Here is a 23699-nt window from a genome sequence, read left to right on the forward strand (position 1 = left end):
AACACATGTATCACTGAAAATATGAGAAAATTTTCTTGTGAGGTTTAGAAAGTGAACAAGAAGGTCCTTTTAAAAGAAGAATGCCAGTTGTCTTCTCTTTTGTGCATTCTTTTCCTTTTTATAGTTTTATGATTGAAATCGGTTATTTTTTTATTCATTTTTTAAAGATCCCCTCTAAAAAAAAAGACCAAATGAAAAACTGTTTAATTATCTAAATGTGATAAAATAAATTGACGGTTTTAATGATAATTAGATTCATCATCTATTATTTGGTAACAGTTAAATAAACGAATTTCGATTTGATTAATTGTTTGTAAAAATGATTTTTAAAGGATAATCTAGAAAATAAACAGACACTACACTACGAAATAAACAGAAAAACAGAGAAGCCAAAAAAAAAAAAAGGCAGTTAGCATTTCTCCTTTTTAGAATTACCCTATGCATAAATATTATGATCCGATTTGTTGGGCCAAATATAGTCCAGACTCCAAACTCAAGTAGGGTCAACTCAACCTTAATATATTAGTCTGACTGGACCTAGGTTAGGATTCTTAGACAGTGTCTGACTCGCAGCCATATTCATTTGGGCTTGCTCAGGTCAGGGCGGGTGTTATCTATGGGCCTATGGCCCAAATTAATAAATACGAATATATTTTTTCAGTAAAAAGAAAAACCCAACAATCCACACTCCATATAGTGCAATCATTATCAATCATCCACAATAAGTAAATCAAAGTGTTTCGCGCCCGTGAAAGTTTAAACCTAGAACATCCAAGTTTGCGATTCGCTTCATACCCACCATTTATCATTGAGTCACCCATGCGATTGCAGCCCTCCATTTTATTTCTATAGAACCAACATAAATAAATATTTTCTTCTTCTTCTTAATGAACCCACATTTTGCCAGCAAGCTTCACTAACACAAAAAGTAACAGTGATATTATAATTGTGAGATTTCCGTGCAAAGAGAGGGTGATTGGAGACCAAACCAGCAAAACAGATTTATTGATGCCAAAAAGGAGTGGCAGCAAGCCTGTTAAGTAACGTTTTCTCCTCCATGGCCTTCCTCACATAATCAGATTATGTAATGAATTCAACAAAGTATGCAAAACCAGGAGCATCTGGGGCTAGAAGCTAGCTCAGTAACAAGGGCCTTGGTTAGCTCAAGATGAGAAGTTTTACTGACCCCATTAACATTGCCATGGAAACCGGTGATCAGAAACGGGAACAAGAGAAGAACCCATCACCAGAGGAGCTGCCTCTTTGAAAAAAAAAATATAGAAGCTTCGACATTCATTTTCCATAGCTTGTCAAGCACACAGATTCGTAGGGTTTCCAATATGGCATCAGCTGACGGGGAGGTAGCAGCAATGGTTTGGTTGCAACCACATCTATTTTTCAAAAAGAAATGCAAATGAGGAAAATTAAATACCTGAAACGGTCGCTACAAAAGTTCAAAATAAAAGACATAAACTAAACCCCAAATCATCATCGGTTCTCTATAAATTCCACCTACTCCTGTTAGCCCTAGAGCAGAAAAACACTAACATGATTCTGCCCAAACCACAACAAAACTCTAACCCTTTCCCTCCCTACCTCCAGACCCAACTATCCATTGGTTCCAGAATGAGAACTTCCTATCTCCAATCCCCTCACCAATGTAAAAATCAACACCCACAGCGACTAAACCCATCGGATTACAGTCACTATTCCTAAGACTCACTCCCAGTCTCCCCACCTTCAACCTTCAACCCTTTTGAAAAAATTGAAGCCAGAACATAAGTAGCTGTAAGAGTAGCAAACACACAGCAGAAACTAATAACCTTAGCTCAAGATATTCGACACTTAAAGCCTAAAAGAATCATTAAGTAAACCTTTGAGTAGCAAATATGCTTACTTGTACAGCAGTCAATCTTTTTAATGCATTCAAAGTTTCAGAGAATCTCAGAACATGGAGCATAGTTAACCTGATCAATCATAACATTAATGTGAAAGCTACGACCTTCTTATGAAAACTAATAGAACGAAATACAAGTGCACAAAAGAAAATACCTCAAGAACATTCATGATCTTCAATTTCCGATCCTTGGGTCAATCTCTTACAAAAAAAGGAACTCTTCCTGCAAGTTACGAGTACTTCAAAGTTCTAAACTCATAATACAGGTTCAATGAGCTAGTAGTCTTCACTCTTCACCGGCCATGTTGGTCCGCAAGTTCATTTGCATAAGGAAGAATGTATGTTTTAGCAAACATTGAGTCAGAGTACTTGAAGACTGTGGACAACTTACGCTTTTTCTCAAGTAAATTTTTCTTTTCCAGGATTTCCAAGACTTGTAGTCTTGGTTTTAGCCTTTTTTCAAGGCTATAAGCGAGCAATTCAGGGTTTTTAACTACAAATGTGATATCAAACTTCCCAGCAGTGAGCAGAAGCTCTGTTGTCTCCTTAATCTTCCTCTCAGATATACAAAACACCTGGGGCGCCCTCCTAAACACCACCACAATATCGCTTTCCGAAATCCCCAAACTCAGGAAAACCTTCACTTTCTGTTCCCAGGTCTTCACAGTCAACTCACTCATGATCCGAACTGCCGATAGGAACATCTTGGACTTCCTATCAAAACCCATTTCATCAGCCCTTTTAACAGAATCCATAATGCTCTCCTGCTTACACATGAAAAATGTCTGAAATTGAAACACATATTTCATAATCTGCGAGGAACATATACCACAACTCTTTAAAAGCTCAATGTTGGGCATCAAAGTCTTCTCCAAGTCATTTTTGAGATACCGCCCAGATGACTTTAAAAGTTTAGACACACTGGCATTCGAACCCAGAATGCTCTTCAGCACCTTAATAGCAGAACCAATCCTATTGTCCGCACTTCGCCACAAAATCCAGGGGTCAGAGGATATAATGTCGGCAATGTCGGAGTTTGAAAATCCCAAGTCTTGGAAAATCTTGATTTTGGGTTTAATGGTCTTGTCAACATTGGCACGTAGAATCCTCGGATTCCTTTGAATCACTTGCTCGAGATTGGTTTTGGAGAATCCGTTTTCCTTGAGAAACCAAAGCACCAAATCCGACTCTGCTGGTTTTTTAAGATAAGCCATGGTTGATGAGGCTCTGAAAGCGGCTTCTGGAGAAAATTGGTGCTGGTTGATTAGGTATTCAGAGACTGCTACTGTGGGATTTGATTTTGATGTTTTGGGTTTGGTGGAAGAGTAAAAGCAGAGTGAGATTGATTGGTAAAGAGGGGTCTTGTGAAGCTGGAACGAGCTTCTCAGAGACAGTGAGATAAGCCTTTTGCTGATCTGGGTTATCATTTTCTTCGGGGTCTTGGTTAGTTATTAACACTGATTTGCATATCAAATACAGATAAATTGGTTGTGAAATATGAACTTGCCTGTGATTCCCATATAAATTAGAGGACTCAGAATGCAGAATCAAGATTTGCCAGTAAACAAATGGTGATGCCAAGCACTAAGCTTTACAGCAGCCTCAGCTTCTTTCTGCAAATTCGGCACTTTTGCTTGCTTTTGGATATAACATTTGTTACATTTCTGCAGGAAAGAGTAACCTTTGTTGATGCCAAAATCAGTTTGTTAGGGTTTTTTTGTTGAACGAGTTTGTTAACCCCGCCGCTTCTCTTTTTTTTTCTTTTTTTTTTTCTTTTCTCCGAAAAAAAAAAAAAATTTCTTATTAGTCTTTTTTCTTCCAAATATTCAAATTAGTTAGAAATTCTCAAAAAATTTGTAAAGAGTGCTGCTATATGCACACTTCTCTTCTCACTATATATACACCTACTTTTCATTACACGCCTCTATTTCTTTTTTATTTTTATAAGTTCTCACTACACATCTTAATATTTCCAAAAAACCCACACTACACTAAGGGCTTGTTTGATTCAAGTTTTGGAGGCCTGAAAATGAGAAATTGATTTCATTCTCATGTTTGGTAAGGAAAGGGAAATCAATTCCTAACCCAAAAAAATTTGATGCCCTTATTGGGGGGAAAATGAAACTCTTGCGGCTTTTTTACCAAAATACCACTTGGACTATAAGGGGTGTGCTCTCGTACCACCCAAACTTTTTTTCTTGTCAATTTACCACCTGAAGTTATCAATATATGTCAATGTGGCACCTGTCATCCATTTCTATCAATTTGTCTATTAACTTAAAGGGTACTATTGTCAATTCATGTTATAGAATATCTAAAAAAAAAAAAAACTAAAATCCAAATAAAAATCTAAACTTACAAAAAACAAAAAAATTCCAGCCAATCCACCCTCACCCCCGATGTGAGACCCCGTAAATTTTTTAAATTTTATTTGAGATTTATTATGAGATTTTGATAATTTATTTAAAGATGTTGTGATTTTCAAAAATAGTTTGGAAGTCAAAAATAATATTTTAACCCCTTAGATATTTAGTATTCACTGAGACGAGTCCATATGTTTTGTCGGTGATTTTTTCCGAGACCCGACCTATTTTTAACGAAATATACAAAAGTAATATTTAAGGGCAAACTAGGAAGTATAAGAAAAAGGTTGATGATTTAACAGAAATATGGATGGTAGGTGCCACATTGGCACATATTGATAATTTCAGGTGGTAAATTGGCAAGAAAAAAAGTTTAAGTGGTACGGGAGCACACCCCTATAGTCCAAGTGGTATTTGAGTAAAAAAGCTAACTCTTGCTCCAGCTTGGGTTTTGTTTTCTCCCTCTTGGAAAAACATTTATTGCTTCTTTTTTGGAAAAAACTAACATTGTTATTATTTTAAAATGTTATCTTTATTGTCATTCCTTAATTAAAAAATCGATGAGGGTATAATTGAAAAATTGACACTTCTCATTTCCAATTCATGCACAACCTAAACATGAGAATGGAAATAAAAAGGTAATTCCTGGTAAACTTTTCCAGGTTTACCAAACACAGGAAAGAGAATTTCACATTCTCTTCCCCCTAAAAAATGCAAAAGAATTGATTTCCCTATAAATCAATTATGTAAACTAAACGAGCCCTAAAAGAGAACCCAATAACAAAGCCCAAGACCCACCCTATCTGTAGCCTGCCTCCCAATTTCCAAACTCCGATGTCCTTGTCATCGACGCGGCGAAACGTCTCCTCCTCTCTCTCTCTCTCTCTTTTAATCTTTCTCTTTCTCTTTCCCTTTCCCTATCTCTCTTCACACCTTCCATGTCGGACTGAAAGGGAGGCCGGCGACCATACTAGCTTCCAGATTGAAGGTCGATCACTTCCGATCTAGAGGTTAGCATGGTCGCCGGCTTCCCTTTTCGTTCGGTAGAGGAGGTGCGAAAATAGAGAAAGAGGGAAAAAGAAATAGAGAGAAGGAGGGTGCGAGCGGTGTGGAGCTCGACAACCGGTGACGAAGGCGATGGCGGGGTGGTAGGAAGCCGGCAAAGGGTGGCTAGGTTATGATTTTGAGTTTTTTGTTATTTTTTCATTCAAAAATTCTTTTTTTTTTTTTTAAATAATAACTATTGTCCTTTATTGTCTTTTGATATTGGGTGATATTGGTAATTTCATTAATTAAAAATTAGATAGAAAGGGTGTGTAATGAGAAGAAAAAGGGTATGTATATAACAACATTCTTTCTAAATATACATTTTCTCACTACGCATCCCAACTCTGTAAATTCCGATTTTACCCTTAAGTAATTTAAAAAAAAAAAAAAAAAAAACCAAAACCAAAAACACAACCCAGCCACTCCACCACCAGCCTCACTCATGCACCACCGCACCGGTCGACCGACTCCCTTCATACATCTCCCCTTCTATTTCTCTTTCCCTATCTTTCTCTGTTTTTTTTTTCTCTCTCTCATTTGCCCCCTCTCTACCAGACTTAAAGGTGGTTAGTGACTTTACCGAGCAAAAAATGATGCTTGAGCACTACTACATTTATCTATCTTTTGTTTTCATTATTTAGGAGATGATGATTCTAATTTACTACATTCTTTAACAAAGTGTAGAAAAGATATTAAACCAATAGCTAGTTAGACTATATATTCAGGAGTGCAAAAAAACATACTAGTAAGTTAATATAAAATATACCACCCTTTAGATCCACCACATGAACACAATATTTTGATAAAAACATTAAAATGATTGTAATTATATATAATCAAATGGCTAATCGGCTTTTGATTTGAATGCTTTTTTTATTTTTTCAAAAGATGATATTTGCAGTAAAACTTAAGATTGAACAATTCAGATTATGAAATACATCGTGTGGTGGGCCAAACAGTATTGTAGGTTTCGTATTAATTTACTTACTGGTATGTTTTAGTGTGCTCCGAAGTCTGAATATAATTATCAAATTTGTTTGTTAGATGATGAGGCAACATTTTATATAATTTGGATCTCATTTATTTTTAAAAATTGAGATATTGACATGTATATAAATATATTATTTGATGAAAAAATTTAATGAAGTATACTAATCTAGTATTATTATTTGTGTACATAGAAGATCAACTATTATTCTGAGAGAGTGAGGCAACAGGGGGAATTCGTTTGTTAGCTTGGTTCTGTTGTTTCAACTTTTACCTGTATATCTTTATATTTTGTTTGGAACAATCAATACAGTGAACAGTTTACAATCTTGTGTACTAGTGCGTTTGAGAATGATAGAACCATATAGGGTTGACGCCATTCATTAATTATAGGAAGAATCCTTGTGTTTGAGTCTATGACGTCATCCATTGTATCACCTCCCACAATTGGAAAACTTCCTTTAAAACTCAACTTCTCCATCCATGTTCACAGTTCACCTCACCCTACATGAGCTAGCTCAATGATGCATAAGATAAGCACTAGGACGACTACATTGATGTCTTGATGAGATGCCTTTTACTTTCTCAAATATTTTTCGCTTATTCTCTATACTAGGCTTGCTTGGTCCGTATGTTTTCTCAACTTTATGATATTTAGTGTTTGTGGGAAAATCTACATCAATCCGAACAGCCAATCACGGCTCGACACGTGGCTGGTCAACACCCACCTCGGAGTTGACTCTCAGTGGTCAAACTTTGACCTCCACATCATCACAGATCAGCATTTCCTCTGCCAGCTCAGACCGAGTTTCTACGCCGGGCCCACCATGTTCGGTCCGAGCCGAACCGATGATCTTCCAAGGGATCGAGTGTCCATCTTCCCACGATCATCCCGGTTCGGCTCGGCTCGGCACAGGAGATGGTCTCCTTTCGAGTTCTGGCGTCGACCAGTTAGGGCTCGGAAAGATCCCAATCTACTGGACCGGCTCGGTCTGGAATCCCATGTCCGATCCGACCACACATGGACTTCGTGTCTTCGCATAAGAACATGTATTCGTATCGGCTCGGCTCGGCTCTCCGCCGCCATTCCCAGGAAGATCACGCTGGGACGAACCGCCACACTTAAATGCACCTGACACAAATCTTCTGACAGATAGAATGTCAGGCCTGCATTCATGACTACTGGGGCAGTTTGCCTGAACCTTCTAACCTTGCATTTAATAGGGCATTCAATGCAGCATTGAATGCTGAGGAAGCAAGCAGCTGAACATGCAACTAGGTCTGGCCAGATGCGTGGGTCTCTGGCAACCATTCATTCACATGCAGGTAACTTAATCATTAAGTCTTCCTTTGCCTATATAAAGCACCATATACGCACAAAATGAGGCATCTATGCATCTACCCACAAACACTTACACAAAATTTCCACTCACCAAAGAGCTTACCCAACTTGCTGAGAATAACCCAGAACATTTGCCTTGTTCTTCCTATTCTCCCAAGTTCATCCTCTGTTCTTCCTCATCCACCATCAAACACCATCACTGATTTCATCATCGGAGTGTGTTTGGCTGGTACCACACCGGTCCATCTCCTTTGATCTTGTTTCTTTTGCAGGAAGATCTCAACCAACATCCACTTCATCATCCAGCAAAGCATCTGATCAGCCAGATCAGCTTTTCTAAGTTGTTGCATCTACCTTACGAGAATTTACATCAACAGATTGGCGCCGTCTGTGGGAAGGTGACTTCAGCCGTTGTGTTCATCACCGCAAGTGCTAAGCTCTTCCTTCACGCAAGTCATCATGACTACCATCTTCCGGGACACCAGTTCTTCTTCAGGGGTGTCTCAGAATGATGAACAACATCAGCCTGAAACACCTGAAAAGACAAGGGGAGCACAACTCCCCAGGACATCAAAGTCCAAAGGTCCCTCAAAAATCCGAGCTGCTCACAAGCTCCTTAAGGAGAGCCAGCGACATCTAGCCGCTGAAAATGCACTCCTGAAGCAGAATAATGAGCTGCTTGCAAAACAGGCCGAGCTGGCCGGGGAACTTGCACGCCACCGTGCTCAGCTTGAGAATAGTGGGGGATCGGGTTTTCGATCGCGACGGACCCGAACCGAGCAGCAGGTCCTTTCGCCGTCTCCTTCTCGGCAGAGCACTCCCGCCGAACCGAACGACCAGACCGATCGGGAGGAAATGGATCACATCTTCCCGGGCTTCGAGGACATGCCCCCGGCCGAACAGGCCGAGTGCCTGAACGCCCACCGTCTTCTTCAGCAAAAACAGGCGGCTTTCGAGAAACGTGTCCCCAGGAATTCAGGCGGAGACCGTGCCGACCTGAATACAAACCGGCGACCCCCGACCCAATCCAGGTTGGGGGCCAACAGTCCAGCCGATTCGGCCGAAACCAGGGTCCCGATTGGGGATAGGCTCGGCCCCATCACCGGCCAGGATCCTTCCCCATCAGGGGCTCACTCAGGGAGACGATCGGTGAGCGACCGACTGGGATCGACTATGATCATGTCGGATCGTCGACCGGTGAGCGAGAGGATCACTCGCCAGCCGGTGAGTGAGAGACTCGGTAACCGGGCCGAATGCTCAGGGGAAAATGCGGCCGAGCCGACCCCGCCCGACGTGGAAAATCTTGTCCGGACTTTGGTCCAGGACCAAATCCGGAGCGTCCACGATCGGCTCGGCCACGTCGAGGTCTCCAGGGGGTACACCGGTAGAGCCGACCACGGAGAGGAACTCCCCCTCCCGTACACCAGCAGAATCATGGATGCTGAGGTCTCCCGCGACACCAAGCCCCCCAAGATGGATCAGTAAGATGGGGCCAAGGATCCCTACGACCATCTTGACAGCTTCAAATACGCCATGGAGGCCCGTCAGGCATCTGAAGCCACGAAGTGCAGAATCTTCCCTTCGACCTTGAAGGGCTCGGCTCGGGGATGGTTCCGAACTCTCCAACCGAACTCCATCGACTCCTTCTCCGACCTCCGGAGGGCCTTCCTGGCGAGATATCGGGTTGTATCCGAACGACTCTACAACTTGAACGATATGTCGCTCATTAAGCAGCAGGAAGGGGAGAGCCTCAAGGCCTATCTGATCCGCTTCAACATCGAATATACGAAGTGCGACGATTGCGACGACAGGTCAGCAAAGAATGCCCTCATGCAAGGTCTGCACGCCGGGGGACTCCGCTCCCACCTAATGAGGAATCCTCCCTCCACTTACGATGAGCTTTCTGCCGAAGCCACTAAGTGGGCGCGGGCTGAAGAGTGGGATGCTCAGGTGGAGGCCCTGAATCCCAGGCCGACCTCGGCCAAGAGGAAGGAGGGAGAGGTTGCAAGTCCCAAACCCCAGGTCCAATCCAAGAAGACCAGGACCGAGGAGCCACGCCAACTTCTGGGCAAGGGGCCCAAGTTTGTCCAGTACACGGAGTACACTCCCCTCAACGCCGGTCTGGAGGCAATCTACTCCAAGGTCAAGGACCAACTCCCAGCTGCCAGGGAGATCAAGGGACCTCCCCCAGACAAAATCAGGGAGGGCGTCTTCTTCAAGTACCATTCCAATCACGGCCACGTCACGGGTGATTGCTACGCCCTCCGCGACGGGATTGAGACTCTTGCCCGGGCGGGTAAGATCAATCAATTCCTGGCCGGCGGGCCTAGGGTACCCAAGGCCGCGCCGAAGAAGCCCACCAATACCATCGACGTCCAGGATGCTGCCATCGGATCGATCGGAGGGGGACCAACCTTCGTGGGGAGCTCGAACCGATCCCAGAAGGAGTATGTCAGACAGGCGGCTCAAGCTCACGAGTCCCTGTCGATCCAGGCAGGTCAGCCCAGCACTTCCAAAAGACAACGGAAAGACTGGGCACCGGTCACCTTCGAGCCTAACGAAGCAAATGAGATCATCTTCCCCCACTATGATCGGGTCGTCATAGTGGCTGAGTTGGCCAGAACTACCATTGCACGCTCCTTCGTCGACGGAGGGAGCTCAGTCAACATCCTCTACCACTCTGCGTTCGCGCAGATGGGCATCGGCGAGGATAAGCTGAAGACCGATACACCTGCCTTGGTCGGATTCGGGGGAGAAGTGGTTCAGCCCCTCGGACACATTTACCTTCCCCTTTCGCTCGGGAAAGGACCGATCAAGAAGACCTGCATGACGTACTTCATTGTCGTCAAGCGGCCGTCAGCCTACAACATCATTCTGGGCAGACCGGCTCTGGTCGACCTTGACTGCATCGTCCATTACGCCAACCTCCTCATCAAATGTCCGGTGGGCGACGACTGCATCGTCATTCAGGGAGACCAGTCCTCGGCTCGGTCTTGCTACGCCGCTTCGATCAAGCAGAAGGGTCAGCTGCCGAACTCGCAGGAACTCGACTCCATCGCTGATTCAGGCAGGTGGCTGAGGGTGGAAACATTCGACTTCACTTCCGAGCCGAACCCAGACACTCGGTCCCTTCCCGCCGAGGCTTGGGAGGAAGTGCCGATCTCGGCCGAGACACCGGATCGGCTCGTCCGAGTGGGGACTCAGATCAGCCCCGAACAACGTTCTGCCGTAATCGACTTCCTCTGCGCCAATGCGGAAGTGTTCGCCTGGTCTTACGATGACATGCCAGGCATATCGTCTGACGTGATCACCCACAGGCTGAACACCGACCCGGGATGCAAACCGGTCCGTCAGAAGAGGAGGTCATACGATCCGGTCTGATACGCCGCCATGGCTGAAGAGGTAACCAAGTTGCAAAACAACGGGTTCATCCGGGAGGTCAATTATCCCGACTGGCTTGCCAACGTGGTCATGGTGAAAAAGAACAACGGGAAGTGGAGGATGTGCGTGGACTTCACCGACCTGAACAGGGCATGTCCCAAGGACAGCTTTCCCTTGCCCAGAATAGATCAGCTCGTCGATGCAACAGCTGGACATCAGCTCCTCAGCTTCATGGACGCCTATTCTGGGTATAACCAGATCCTCATGCACAAATCCGACCAGGAGGGCACCTCTTTCATAACTGATCGCGGCATGTACTGCTACAAGGTCATGCCCTTCGGCCTCAAAAACGCCGGAGCCACCTATCAAAGGCTGGTCAACCACATGTTCAGATCTTCCATCGGCAAATCCGTAGAGGTTTACGTGGATGACATGCTGGTCAAAAGCATCAAGGCGGACGATCACGTCAAGGACCTCTCAGACATGTTCGGAGTCCTAAAAGAGTACCAGATGCGGCTGAACCCAGCCAAATGTGTTTTTGGAGTTCGGTCCGGCAAGTTCCTTGGCTACCTGGTCAGCCAACGGGGGATTGAGGCCAACCCGGAGAAGATCCAGGCCTTGATCAACATGAAGTCCCCAAGGACACGCAAGGAAATCCAGAGTCTGACTGGAAGAGTCGCCGCCCTGAACCGGTTCATCTCGAAGTCCACTGACCGGTGCCTCCCTTTCTTCAAAGCCTTAAGGGGAGCAGGGAAGAGCATAGAATGGACCCCCCAATGCGAGCATGCCTTTCAAGATCTGAAAAGGCACATGGGGGAACCTCCCATCTTATCCAAACCAGAGGAAGGTGAAGAACTTTTTCTCTACCTCTCTGTCTCTGACTCGGCTCTCAGCTCAGTTCTAGTGAGGGAGGTCGGCGGTGTACAACACCCCGTCTTCTACACGAGCCGAGCCCTCGCCGATGCCGAGACCAGGTATCCAAAATTCGAGAAGATGGCTCTCGCCCTGGTCAGCTCGGCTCGGAAGTTGAGACCCTACTTCCAGGCTCATTCAATCGTTGTCTTGACAGATCAGCCGCTCAGACAAATCCTGGCAAAACCCGAGACTTCGGGTCGGCTCATCAAGTGGTCAATCGAGCTCGGCGAGTTTGACATCATCTACCGTCCCAGGACGGCCGTCAAAGGTCAAGCCATGTCGGACTTCATCTGTGAGTCGACCACCTCGGCGGAAAACCCACCGCGCGCCGACGCTACGCCAACTGCATCTGATCCGAACACAAGTGGCAATCATGTCCAGGCTGATCTTCTCACCTGGACCCTCTATGTGGACGGATCTTCCAACGCCATGGGAAGCGGAGCCGGGCTTGTTCTGATCTCCCCAGAACAAGTCGTGATGGAATATGCTCTTCGCTTCAAATTTCAAGCATCCAACAATGAAGCAGAGTATGAGGCACTCATCGCCGGACTCAGATTGGCAAAGGAGCTCGGCGCCACCAAACTGAACATCTTCAGCGACTCCCAACTAATCGTCAATCAGATATTGGGAGAGTATGAGACTCGGGAGCCTAACATGACTGCCTATCTCGAGAAGACCCGTTTGCTGCTCGGGAACTTCCAAGAATACAAAATATCCCAAATCCCGAGGGCGGAGAACTGCAGAGCCGACGCCTTGGCACGCCTGGCTTCGGCCACGGACACCGGATCCACTAGGCACGTCCCAGTTGAAATCCTGGACAGACCTAGCACCGCCGAAAACGAGGTCACTATCATGTAGACCGAGGCCGAGCCGAGCTGGATGACGCCGATCACTAACTATCTAGCCTCCGGGACACTTCCCCCAGAGAAGGACAAGGCGCGTCTCATCAAGACCAGATCAGCTCGGTTCAGTATCATCGATGGTCAGCTCTACAAGAGGAGTTTCTCCCTGCCCTACTTGCGATGTGTCACTCCCCAAGAAGGTCAGGATGTGCTAAGAGAAATCCACGAGGGGATATGCGGAAACCACTCTGGAGGAAGAGCCCTTGCTTACAAGACGATTCGACAGGGTTACTTCTGGCCAACGCTGAACAAAGACGCAGATCATCTGTCTCGCGCTTGTATCAAATGCCAGCAATTTGCCGCGGTTCCCCATCAACCTCCCCAGTTGCTGACCTCCATATCCAGCCCCTGGCCGTTCGCACAGTGGGGACTCGATCTGATCGGCCCCATGCCAAAGGCAAAAGGGCAAGTCACCATGGCGGTGGTAGCAGTCGACTACTTCACCAAGTGGGCCGAGGCAGAGCCCCTAGCCACAACCACAGCCGAACGGATGGAGACCTTCGTCTGGAAGAACATCATTTGCCGGTTCGGCATGCCGCACACCATCATTGCGGACAATGGCAAGCAGTTCGACTGCAAGAAGTTCAGGAGTTTTTGTTCACGTCTGAACATCAACTTGCGCTTCACCGCGCCTTACCATCCGCAGTCGAACGGACAGGTCGAGGCCATCAACAAGATCATCAAGAAGACCCTCAAGACTAAACTGGATAATGCTAAGGGAAATTGGCCTGAACTCTTACCAGAGGTGCTTTGGTCCTACCGAACTTCCTATCGCAACTCCACGAAGGAAACACCCTATGCATTGGCGTTCGGAACTGACGCTGTCGTCCCGGTCGAAATGGGGACTCCTTCATTCCGGACCGGCACGTACAATCCCGAGACCAATGACACCGGACTTCGGCTCGGCCTGGACATAATCGAGGAGAGGCGAACCGACGCCAATCTCTGCCGAGCCGCTTACCAACAGAGGGTAGCCAAATACTACAATCAAAGAGTCAGACCCAGGAGCTTCGGATTGGGTAGTTTCGTCATGAAGAAGAATCCCCTTGTCATCAAGGAGAGCTCATTCGATCCGAACTGGACCGGACCATATAGAATCACGGGCATAGTCAAGCCCGGCACTTACAACTTGGCCACTTTGGCTGGGAAGCCTCTCAAGCATAGCTGGAACGCTGAACACTTGAAGACTTATTACCAGTAAAAATGTAGTTAGGATCGGGGACTGTCCGACCTAACACCCATTCCAATCAATGAAAAGATGAACACATTTTTGACTCATCTTCTTCTTATTTTTTTCTTTTTTCAAAGCAAACACTGGGGACTCTACTCCTGTACACTTTCAACAAAGAGGGAAGAATCTAAGTGTTTCCTTCGAAAAAATAGTAAACCCATGTGTCGAGCCGAAGTGCCACTTTCGGCCCGACGCTCGGTACATTACAGACTCATCAGGTCTATAAACTCATGTGTCGAGCTGGCGCGCCATTTCCGGCCCGATGCTCGGCATATTACAGACTCATCAGGTCTATAAACTCATGTGTCGAGCTGGCGCGCCATTTCCGGCCCGATGCTCGGCATATTACAGACTCATCAGGTCTATAAACTCATGTGTCGAGCTGGCGCGCCATTTCCGGCCCGATGCTCGGCATATTACAGACTCATCAGGTCTATAAACTCCCATGCCGAGCTGGCGCGCCACTTTCGGCCCAATGCTCGGCATGGTACAGACTCATCAGGTCTATAAAAATCCCTGTCTGAGCCGAAGTGACTTCCTACAGTCCTAACGCTCAACAGGATATTTCTAAAAGAAAAATATACACTCCAACCAAAACTTTCATCGTGCATGCCGAGCCGATCTGAAAGTAGGTTTGAATATTTTTCTCAAAAAACAAAATTCCTAAATATCTCAATGGGTACGCCGAGCCCATCTGGGATCACTAGGGTTTACTTATCTTGGTTATGCTTATCAAGCTGATCCGAAGACAAGTTCTAATTTATCATTACCATTCATTTTCATTGCGATCGGCATGCCGAGCCAATCTCAAAATGCCTTGGTTTTTATTATGTTTTTCACTTTTATCATTTTCTTATCCATGTGTTATTAGTTATGTCTTTAGCTTAATTTCCGAGCCGAACCGACAACAACTTGTATCATAAAAAGAAAATACTGATAAATTAACAAACATAAAATCCAAATACAATTTGTTCAAAATTCAAATCAAACCCGAGCCACACCTCGGCTCGGGGAGAAAAATAAAAACATAACATGACAATTAAACAAAATCAGCTATCATGTAGATCGCTCGGCAGGGCCCTCCTGGATCGGCTCAGTTGACTCCTCGGGCGTCTCCTCGCCGAGCTGCACCACCTCAACCCCGCCGATCTGCATCTCAGCGTTGGGATCGGATTCGGGGACCGGGGGGATCGGGGTCGGCTCGTACGCAGGCAATGGAGGATCTTCCGGGGTTGGCTCGCCTTCAGTGGGGACTTGGCAATCGGGAGGAGGAAGCTCATCCTGCTGACTTCCCTGGGTATCCTCCTCACCGTCGGACTCGCTGAGGAACGAGACGTCCCAGTCCGGCCTCTTCGACTTGATCTCGTCCAGCAACTCCTTGTACCCCTCGAAGTGGGCATCAGCAAGTGCCTTGGCGCTCGGCGCTCCAGCTTGACGTCGGAGCTCGGCGGTCCTCCGTTCGGCAGCCTCGACGTCTCGCTGGAGATCGTCGACGTACAGCCCCAGGTCAGTCAATTTCTGCTCCGAGGACACAAGCTCCTTCCCGAGCCGAGCTACCTCCACATCTCTCTCGGCCAGCTTGGACCGCAGACCCGCCGACCGATCGCACTCGGCCTTCACCACCCGCTCGGCCTCGGCCAGCTTCTCCTTGAGCTCCTGGGTCCGCTCCCGAAATCTCCCCAGTGTCGCCTCGGCCTCGACGGCGGCATGGGCAGCTTCGAACTGCCTCATGGCGAGCTGCAAAAGAAACACATTTATCACTAATCCGAACCGAGCGGATAGACGAAATCCGAAGTAAAAAAGACTTACCAACATAGCCTGGCGGGATGTGGTCAGAGCTTGGTAGCTGAAGCTCGGCTCGTCCTGACCGGTCCACAGCCCCTCCCGCGCCTTCGCCGTCATCACGCGCTTAAGGCCCGAGACGAACGGCTCGATGCAGGGGTCGACCTCCACCGTCTTCAGGGGCACCGAGCCCGAGGCTTCGGCATCCCCACCACCGGGTTCAGCCCGATTTCTCTTCTCTGGACGAACATCGGTCACCGGGCCCTTCCTTTTCTCTCCCTGCCGAGCCGGTCTCGTCACGGAGGGCCCGGGTCGGGCTGCGGCGGCGGCAGGCGCTGGTACCAGGATCGGCTCAGCGGGCACCCGACCTCCAGCTCTCCTTTGGACGCTCTTCGCCGCCTTCCTCCTGAGCCGAGCCTCAAGATCTGCCGAACTCATGCCTCTCTCCGCTCTCGGATTCCACCTGGGTACAAACCAGGAGATCCCGCTCAACCTGATCTGAGTCGGCCCGAGCAGGAACTTGGTGGACAGGTATTCGGCCGGTGAGTCTCGGATCACGGCGATCTGATCCTTCAGCTCGCCTCGGAGTTTATATTTACCCCAGCTGACTGCAAGGATGAAACAGAAAGGAGTTAGCTACAAAATACATATATACAATCATTACAAAACATGTACAGATTGCCCTCGGATCGGCCCCAAACTTCCAACGCCCACCTGGGATCCTAAAGGCTCTGGGGACCCGAGCCGGGGTAACATCGCTCGGATCGGCAAATTCCCAATCCCCGGAGACAAAGAAGTATCTCCTCTTCCAAGTCTTCTGAGAGGAGGGGTTGCCCGAGAACAACGGCCCCGAGTAGGCCTGCAGGTTGTAGAAGCCGAGCTCGGTGTTCTTCGACCTCAGTGCGTAGGAGCAGAACAGGACATCCTTGTGTGGCACACACTTGTGCACTTTGTGCCACAAGATATGCATGGACAAGATGATCCTGTACACATTTGGATTCAGTTGGTGCGGCGCCGCGCCGATCGTCGCGAGCCAGTCCTGCAGGAAGGGATGCAGGGGAAGCCGAACCCCGTTCTCAAACATCTCGGGGTACATTGTCACCCATCCAATTGGAGGTCGGCTCGGCTTCTCTCCCCCGATCGGTAATCTCATCAGCACGGATTCGGGAATTGAGTACCTACTCCTCAAGTCCCTGAGATGATACTCGGTCATCTCATTGGGGATCTGATCGGCCTTCCACGCCAATTCCTCGTAGAAGTCCGGGTCGATCGGACTCCCCGTCATTCCCTGAGCCGAGGTCGACGCCTCGTGACCCCTATCCCTTTCACTGGAGCCCGAGGTTAACCTGCTCGGAATGGTGGCGATCGGCTCGACGTCAAGGGGCTCCTCGTCACCACCTTCGGCCGCCCCTTGTTCCCGGTCGGAACTCAATACTTCGGGGTTTTCCTGGTCCCCTCGAGCTCGACGCTCTCTACCTGGATTGCGGTTTAGCGCCGAGCCGACCTCGTCCAACTCTTCGGACAATCCGTCCCAACTCGCCTCACCAGCAGGCGGACTTCGGCTCGGCTCGGCCTCACCCGCAGATGGGCTTCGGCTCATCTCGGCCTCACTATCTCCTTCAAAGGCTTCTCCCGAGCCGAAGCGGCCACTCGAATCAGTCCCAGACATTATAAACACCTTCTCACCTTCCTCTCTCTTGCTTTTTGAATCAAAAAGTGGTTTCTCTCAAGAACACCAAGAACACACTCAAAACCCGAAAATGCAAAAAAACTCAGAAAGGAGGAGAATCACTTACTGGTTTTCCTCCGCCCAAAGTTTCCGCCCCAAACACCCTCGGAACCACCTCGCCTACCGTCGTACGTGGTCGGATTCGAGATCGGACAACTTCAAAGACGACGGTGAGAGAAAGAGATTTGCGGCGAGAGAGAGAGAGTTTTTCAGAAAAAACTGGAAGTGGGAAAGTGAAGAGGAAGAGAGAGAAACTGCCAACTTATACCCCCATGCAAACCGATCTCAACCCTTCATTTCTGGCGCTTCACATGCCAGATCTTGACACCTGTCAAGCATTCAAAAATACCCATAACGAGGTGACCCTTACGTTCCCCCATGCAGAAATCAAACGTCCCTTCACCTGTCCCTGAGATATTTTGACCAATCACAAGTCGTCTTGTGTTCGGATCTTCGGGAACGTGGGCTCGTAGGGTTCGGCTCGGATCAAGCAACATGCTATCTTTGGGATTGCCTTTACACTTCAACTTCCAATCCACCACTGCTCGCTCGGATCGGAAGCTGGGGGACTCCTGTTTGTGGGAAAATCCACATCAATCCGAACAGCCAATCACGGCTCGACACGTGGCTGGTCAACACCCACCTCGGAGTTGACTCTCAGTGGTCAAACTTTGACCTCCACATCATCACAGATCAGCATTTCCTCTGCCAGCTCAGACCGAGTTTCTACGCCGGGCCCACCATGTTCGGTCCGAGCCGAACCGATGATCTTCCAAGGGATCGAGTGTCCATCTTCCCACGATCATCCCGGTTCGGCTCGGCTCGGCTCGGCACAGGAGATGGTCTCCTTTCGAGTTCTGGCGTCGACCAGTTAGGGCTCGGAAAGATCCCAATCTACTGGACCGGCTCGGTCTGGAATCCCATGTCCGATCCGACCACACATGGACTTCGTGTCTTCGCATAAGAACATGTGTTCGTATCGGCTCGACTCGGCTCTCCGCCGCCATTCCCAGGAAGATCACGCTGGGACGAACCGCCACACTTAAATGCACCTGACACAAATCTTCTGACAGATAGAATGTCAGGCCTGCATTCATGACTACTGGGGCAGTTTGCCTGAACCTTCTAACCTTGCATTTAATAGGGCATTCAATGCAGCATTGAATGCTGAGGAAGCAAGCAGCTGAACATGCAACTAGGTCTGGCCAGATGCGTGGGTCTCTGGCAACCATTCATTCACATGCAGGTAACTTAATCATTAAGTCTTCCTTTGCCTATATAAAGCACCATATACGCACAAAATGAGGCATCTATGCATCTACCCACAAACACTTACACAAAATTTCCACTCACCAAAGAGCTTACCCAACTTGCTGAGAATAACCCAGAACATTTGCCTTGTTCTTCCTATTCTCCCAAGTTCATCCTCTGTTCTTCCTCATCCACCATCAAACACCATCACTGATTTCATCATCGGAGTGTGTTTGGCTGGTACCACACCGGTCCATCTCCTTTGATCTTGTTTCTTTTGCAGGAAGATCTCAACCAACATCCACTTCATCATCCAGCAAAGCATCTGATCAGCCAGATCAGCTTTTCTAAGTTGTTGCATCTACCTTACGAGAATTTGCATCAACATTTAGTCTTCATTTAAAGACTAAACGAACCCAAAATTACTAAGTGAGCGTGCGATTAAGTTTATGCATAAACCAGTACATAAAGATATGATGATGACAAGAATAATGCTACATGAACCATTTCGGTAGACCCATTAGTAATATTGTGATAACATTATTATAAAGGAGAAGAGAGTAGAATATATGAGACTTTTTGGACTAGACATGCATTTGAAGCCTTGAAGGTCCCATGCAATTAATAAAAGTAAAGTCTAATATATAATTGTAAGGCAAGTAGTGGTTAGCGGGGTCATCTTTTCCTATGCTTTCGAGTGCATTACTCCCTTCATCATGGCAATCTCACTTACTTTAACCCCTATATCCTCTTTTTGATGATGAAATCTCCGGATCCCATAATTTCTTTTCGAGACTTTCGGTCTGCCTTTCATCTCTTTGTTTAGTTGTCTAAGAAATTCAAGGTAAGAAATGTAATGCTCATATATTCTAACAGCTCACCAGCCGCCACAATTATATAGTATTTCTTTCTCGTTTAGAGTTTCCTACCTTGTGTTTGGTTATATAGAGAAGATGAATGGAAAAGATGGAATAGAAAAAGTAGTTTTGGTAAATTTTGTCTCTATAAGCTAAATATGTGTCAAAATCTCACATATTTGTAAGGAATTCTAAGAAGAAAATCTAGATGATTTCTTTCTATTCTTACTTTTGGAAAAATTATAGTAAGGGAATTCAATCTTTGTTACTGTTTTCTTTAGGGTGAACCAAATACAGTATTGGTGATTATTTGTGGATATTCTTCATCACATTTCTATCACATACCTATTATACTTGGAATTTCTTTTACCAATCTTGTTGCCAAATAGTACTATTTTCTCTCATATATTGAGGTGGAAGTCTAAACTTAACCAATTATGGGTCCAATTTGGAAGAGATTGATAATGTTCTCCTCATTTCCTTCCCTCTAAAGGAAGAAAAAGTCTCCCAACTCTTAAGTCTTGCCTCTACTTTACCATGATGTTAGTTAAACCAATGGTTTGGGTATATAAAAATGATATGCTAGAGTGCTAGACTAATCACTAGGCAATTATTTATCCCATGAAAATGAAAGAGGGGACGAAAATCACTAAACAATGGCCTAACATCCTCTCAAACTCTTGTGGGTTCCATTGAAGGGAAGGTTTGGTAGTTGTTTTGTTGGCACAAGCAGTAGGGCATGAGTGCATGACGCATGAGTCATAACTGGCATGGGCTCACTAGCTAGTTGCGGTATGATTGGATCATGAAACAGGGCTCGTGGGCTTCAACTTTCCCATGCACCTTTCCTCAATTTTTTAGATATGTTTGGGAAGCATTTGAGAAAAAGTAAAGGCTAAGAAAGAAGCCATCTTGTGAGTTGTGACCCCATTTCAAAGAGAGCAAAAAAGAGTGTCAGATAAATGATCAAACCGATGTTAAAGAGTGTGGAAGGAAAATGTGAGAGAGAGAGAGAGAGAGAGACTTAGATAAAGGCAAAAGCAAAGAATAGCTGTCAATCTCTCCCTGCTCTCTTTTAAAAACCATCCAAAAACACACCTCAAAAACCCAAAAACCACACACACTTCAGAGCAAGCAAGTAATGCAAAGCAAGCACAAGATCTGAGAAAAGAAAACACAAACACAGAGAGAGGGACAGAAGGGAAATTGAGGAAGCAAATTACAATCAAGATGAAGGGAAGGGAAGCCAAAGGAGCTCTCTCAGCAGATCTGTTAGTATGCTTTCCTTCAAGAACCAACCTAACCCTCATGCCCAAGCCCATTTGCAGCCCAGCAAGGTCCTCAGAACCCAACAAGCGCCACCACCATAATCACAGCCACAATCAGCATCACAACATGATGATCAAGAAATCTAGCATCAGAAGTAGCACTCTTGGGCAAGCCAACAGCCCTCTGTTATGGGCCAAAACGAAGCAAATGGGCTCGGAGATCTCCGAGCCCACCTCCCCAAAAGTCACCTGTGCCGGACAGATCAAAGTCAGGCACAAGGCTGGTGCTTGCAAGAGCTGGCAGTCAGTCATGGAGGAGATTGAGAGGCTTCACAACAATAAAAAGCGCAAAAAGAAAAGACCCAATTGGGCAGAGGCTCTGGGGTTCAAGAAAGAAGTCATGCAATTCTTGACATGCTTGAGAAGTATTCGATTTGATCTTCGGTGTTTTGGTTCTTTCCCTCAACAAGATATTACTTCTGATGATGAAGAAGACGATGAAGAAGAAGAAGAAGAAGAAAAAGGGTATCGAGAAAAACATGTGGGTGATGTTGAGGGAAGCTGTGAAGGTGCTGGAAGTAGTTCAAAAACGGTGTTTTCGAAATGGTTTATGGTTTTACAGGAAAATCAGAATTCTGGGTTTTGCAAAGAAGAGAAAAAGGAGAGAGCTCATGATCAAAGGCCTACTTTTTACGATGAATGTGATGATGGGTCCAGTTCTGCAGTACCCTCTGTTCCACCACCAAATGCTCTGCTTCTAATGCGGTGCAGGTCTGCTCCTGCAAAAAGTTGGTTAGAAGAGAAAGAAGAAGAAGAAGAAGAAGAAGAAGAAGAAGAAGAAGAAGAAGAAGAAGAAGAAGATGAGGAAGATGAAGAAGAAGAAGAAGAAAATGGATTTGAGAAAAAAGCCAAAAGTACTACTTTAAGGAGTTTAATGGAGGAGGAAGAGAAGACAAAGAAGAAAGAGAACCTTGTGGTGATGACAAACGGCTCTGATTTCTACAAGATTTCATCTGATATTGCCAAGGAGACATGGGTTGTTGGTGGAATGAAAGATTCAATATCCAGGAGTCGAAGTTGGAAGAGATGATGATCATACTGTACTCTGTTTTTTCTTTTTCTTAAAAAAAAAAAAAAAAAAAGAAAGAAAGAAAAGTATTGACTTTTTGTTTAAAGTATTCTTCGGTGATTTGCTTTTATTATTAAATTTTTTTTTTTTTGGAGCTTTTTTCTCCACTGAGTTATATATTTATATGTTATGTGGGAACTGGGAAATCCAAGGCTCCTTTGTTAGCTTTTACTTTGGTTTTGTTCTTCATCATGTAATAGACTTGTACATGTACAGATTTTCTTTTTGTTTCCCGGGAAAGATTTTGCTGCCATGTCTACATTTTGGGGAAGTGTATATATCGACCATGATTGTCTTTAACAGTTTTACTTCAGAAATTGCAGAGTCCTGTTTGTAATTTGTCCGGTGTATATAATGTGGATTGTGGGTGATGAGCTAGCTTTTTGTGACACTAGCAGTTGATAATTTTTAATTAGAGTGTTAATTTTGGTGGGTGCTCCGACCAGGAAGAATATTCCAACTGGAAAAACAACTGACATCAAGTCAGGAATTGTAGGACAATTGTATGAGCTATCTGCTATCATGTCAGTCCAAGAACTACTCTAAACGAATCGTATTGTCTCTTTATTGCAGATGCAAGGACGAGAAATGTGAGTGAGTATTTGATGTAGTACGAGTGAGTGAGGGTTCAATTTAAGAAAAATAAAACCAGGAAAAGAAAAGACTGAAAATTAATAAGAAGACACGAAATAAAGAAATAAATCATATACAGTTAATATGGCGACATAAAAAGTAGGAAAGAATATTTTGGTATCAGAATTGGGTGCATAATATATCGATTTCAAGGAAAAAGACGAGATCTACAAGACTCATAGTAAAACTATGAGCCCGTTCAGTTTTTGGCCAAATTCCTTCGTTTAGGGCCTCAAAACAGCGTTTTAATTATTTTCCAAATTTTCAAACATTTTATTAATTTTCGCTTCTATTTTATTTGAGTTTTCTAATGTCAGTGGGCTTTAGTTATGAGGTTGTTAGCGCCCTAGGGTTTTCAAAACATATTTAAGCAATTTTACAATTGCCTGGATGATCATTATTCAGTTTATCAATATTAAAAACAAGGGTTTTCTCTTAATTTCTTTGGTGGACTCTAGAATCTGTTACTTTTAGGGTTTCGCTTGAATCCCTTAGATTCTTGCTGCGTCAGTATTCCAAGTTTCCAACATTTATGACAATCACATTTATCTTGCATCTTTTCTTGTCTTCTATTAGAGAATTATTGTTCTCTTTATACGGTGATTAGCGTTAAATCTTTTTCTCACATTACATATTAATCTCGTATATTGTTGTTGCCTCTATTTGTTTGGCCCACGTTTGTCTAAATTATTATCTTATTGCCCTTCTCTCATTAATTTAGAGTTCATTTGGCATTATTTCTTGAAAAGTATTTTTATTTAGTAACGCTTTTACTAGAAACGCTTATGCTAAGAAGCACCTGTCACTTTTCAAAAAACTCTCTAAAAATACTTTTTATAATTCAAAAGTACTTTTATTTAATTTTGTCAAATGATATCCAAAGCGATTTTGACAATTTTAAAAGTAATATCAAACGAGCTCTTAAAATGTGATAAAAATTTTATATGTGACATGTTTTATCAAACATTCTCTCATGAGATTCAAT

General features: G+C 45.4%; 2 protein-coding genes across 3 annotated transcripts; one reads left to right on the forward strand and one right to left on the reverse strand.

Moving 5' to 3' along the window:
- Positions 1–829: 829 nt before the first annotated feature.
- On the reverse strand, positions 830–3566 carry LOC147279437 (uncharacterized). 2 transcript variants are annotated; one of them, XM_086251919.1, is made up of 3 exons: positions 2053–3566; positions 1898–1967; positions 830–1391 (listed from the first exon to the last, which is right to left on the reverse strand). In XM_086251919.1, exon 1 carries the CDS (start codon positions 3322–3324, stop codon positions 2191–2193), a length of 1134 nt encoding a protein of 377 aa, XP_086108045.1. In that variant the 5' UTR covers positions 3325–3566; the 3' UTR covers positions 830–1391; positions 1898–1967; positions 2053–2190. The 2 variants fall into 2 exon arrangements, with proteins under 2 accessions (XP_086108045.1, XP_086108046.1); XM_086251920.1 differs by lacking the exon at positions 1898–1967.
- Positions 3567–20722: 17156 nt separating this feature from the next.
- LOC147279438 (nucleolar GTP-binding protein) lies at positions 20723–22442 on the forward strand. The gene has a single exon (XM_086251689.1). The coding sequence runs from the start codon at positions 20915–20917 to the stop codon at positions 22040–22042; it is 1128 nt and encodes a 375-aa protein (XP_086107815.1). The 5' UTR covers positions 20723–20914; the 3' UTR covers positions 22043–22442.
- Positions 22443–23699: the final 1257 nt, after the last annotated feature.

Source organism: Dryas octopetala, chromosome 7 (genome assembly GCF_963921425.1).
Source record: "Dryas octopetala chromosome 7, drDryOcto1.1, whole genome shotgun sequence".
NCBI lineage: Eukaryota > Viridiplantae > Streptophyta > Magnoliopsida > Rosales > Rosaceae > Dryas > Dryas octopetala.

What these genes read in the sequence shown, in the direction of transcription:
- LOC147279438 (XM_086251689.1), top strand. Translation starts at nt 20,915, where the DNA reads ATGAAGGGAAGGGAAGCCAAAGGAGCTCTCTCAGCAGATCTGTTAGTA.
- LOC147279437 (XM_086251920.1), bottom strand. Translation starts at nt 3,324, where the DNA reads ATGATAACCCAGATCAGCAAAAGGCTTATCTCACTGTCTCTGAGAAGC.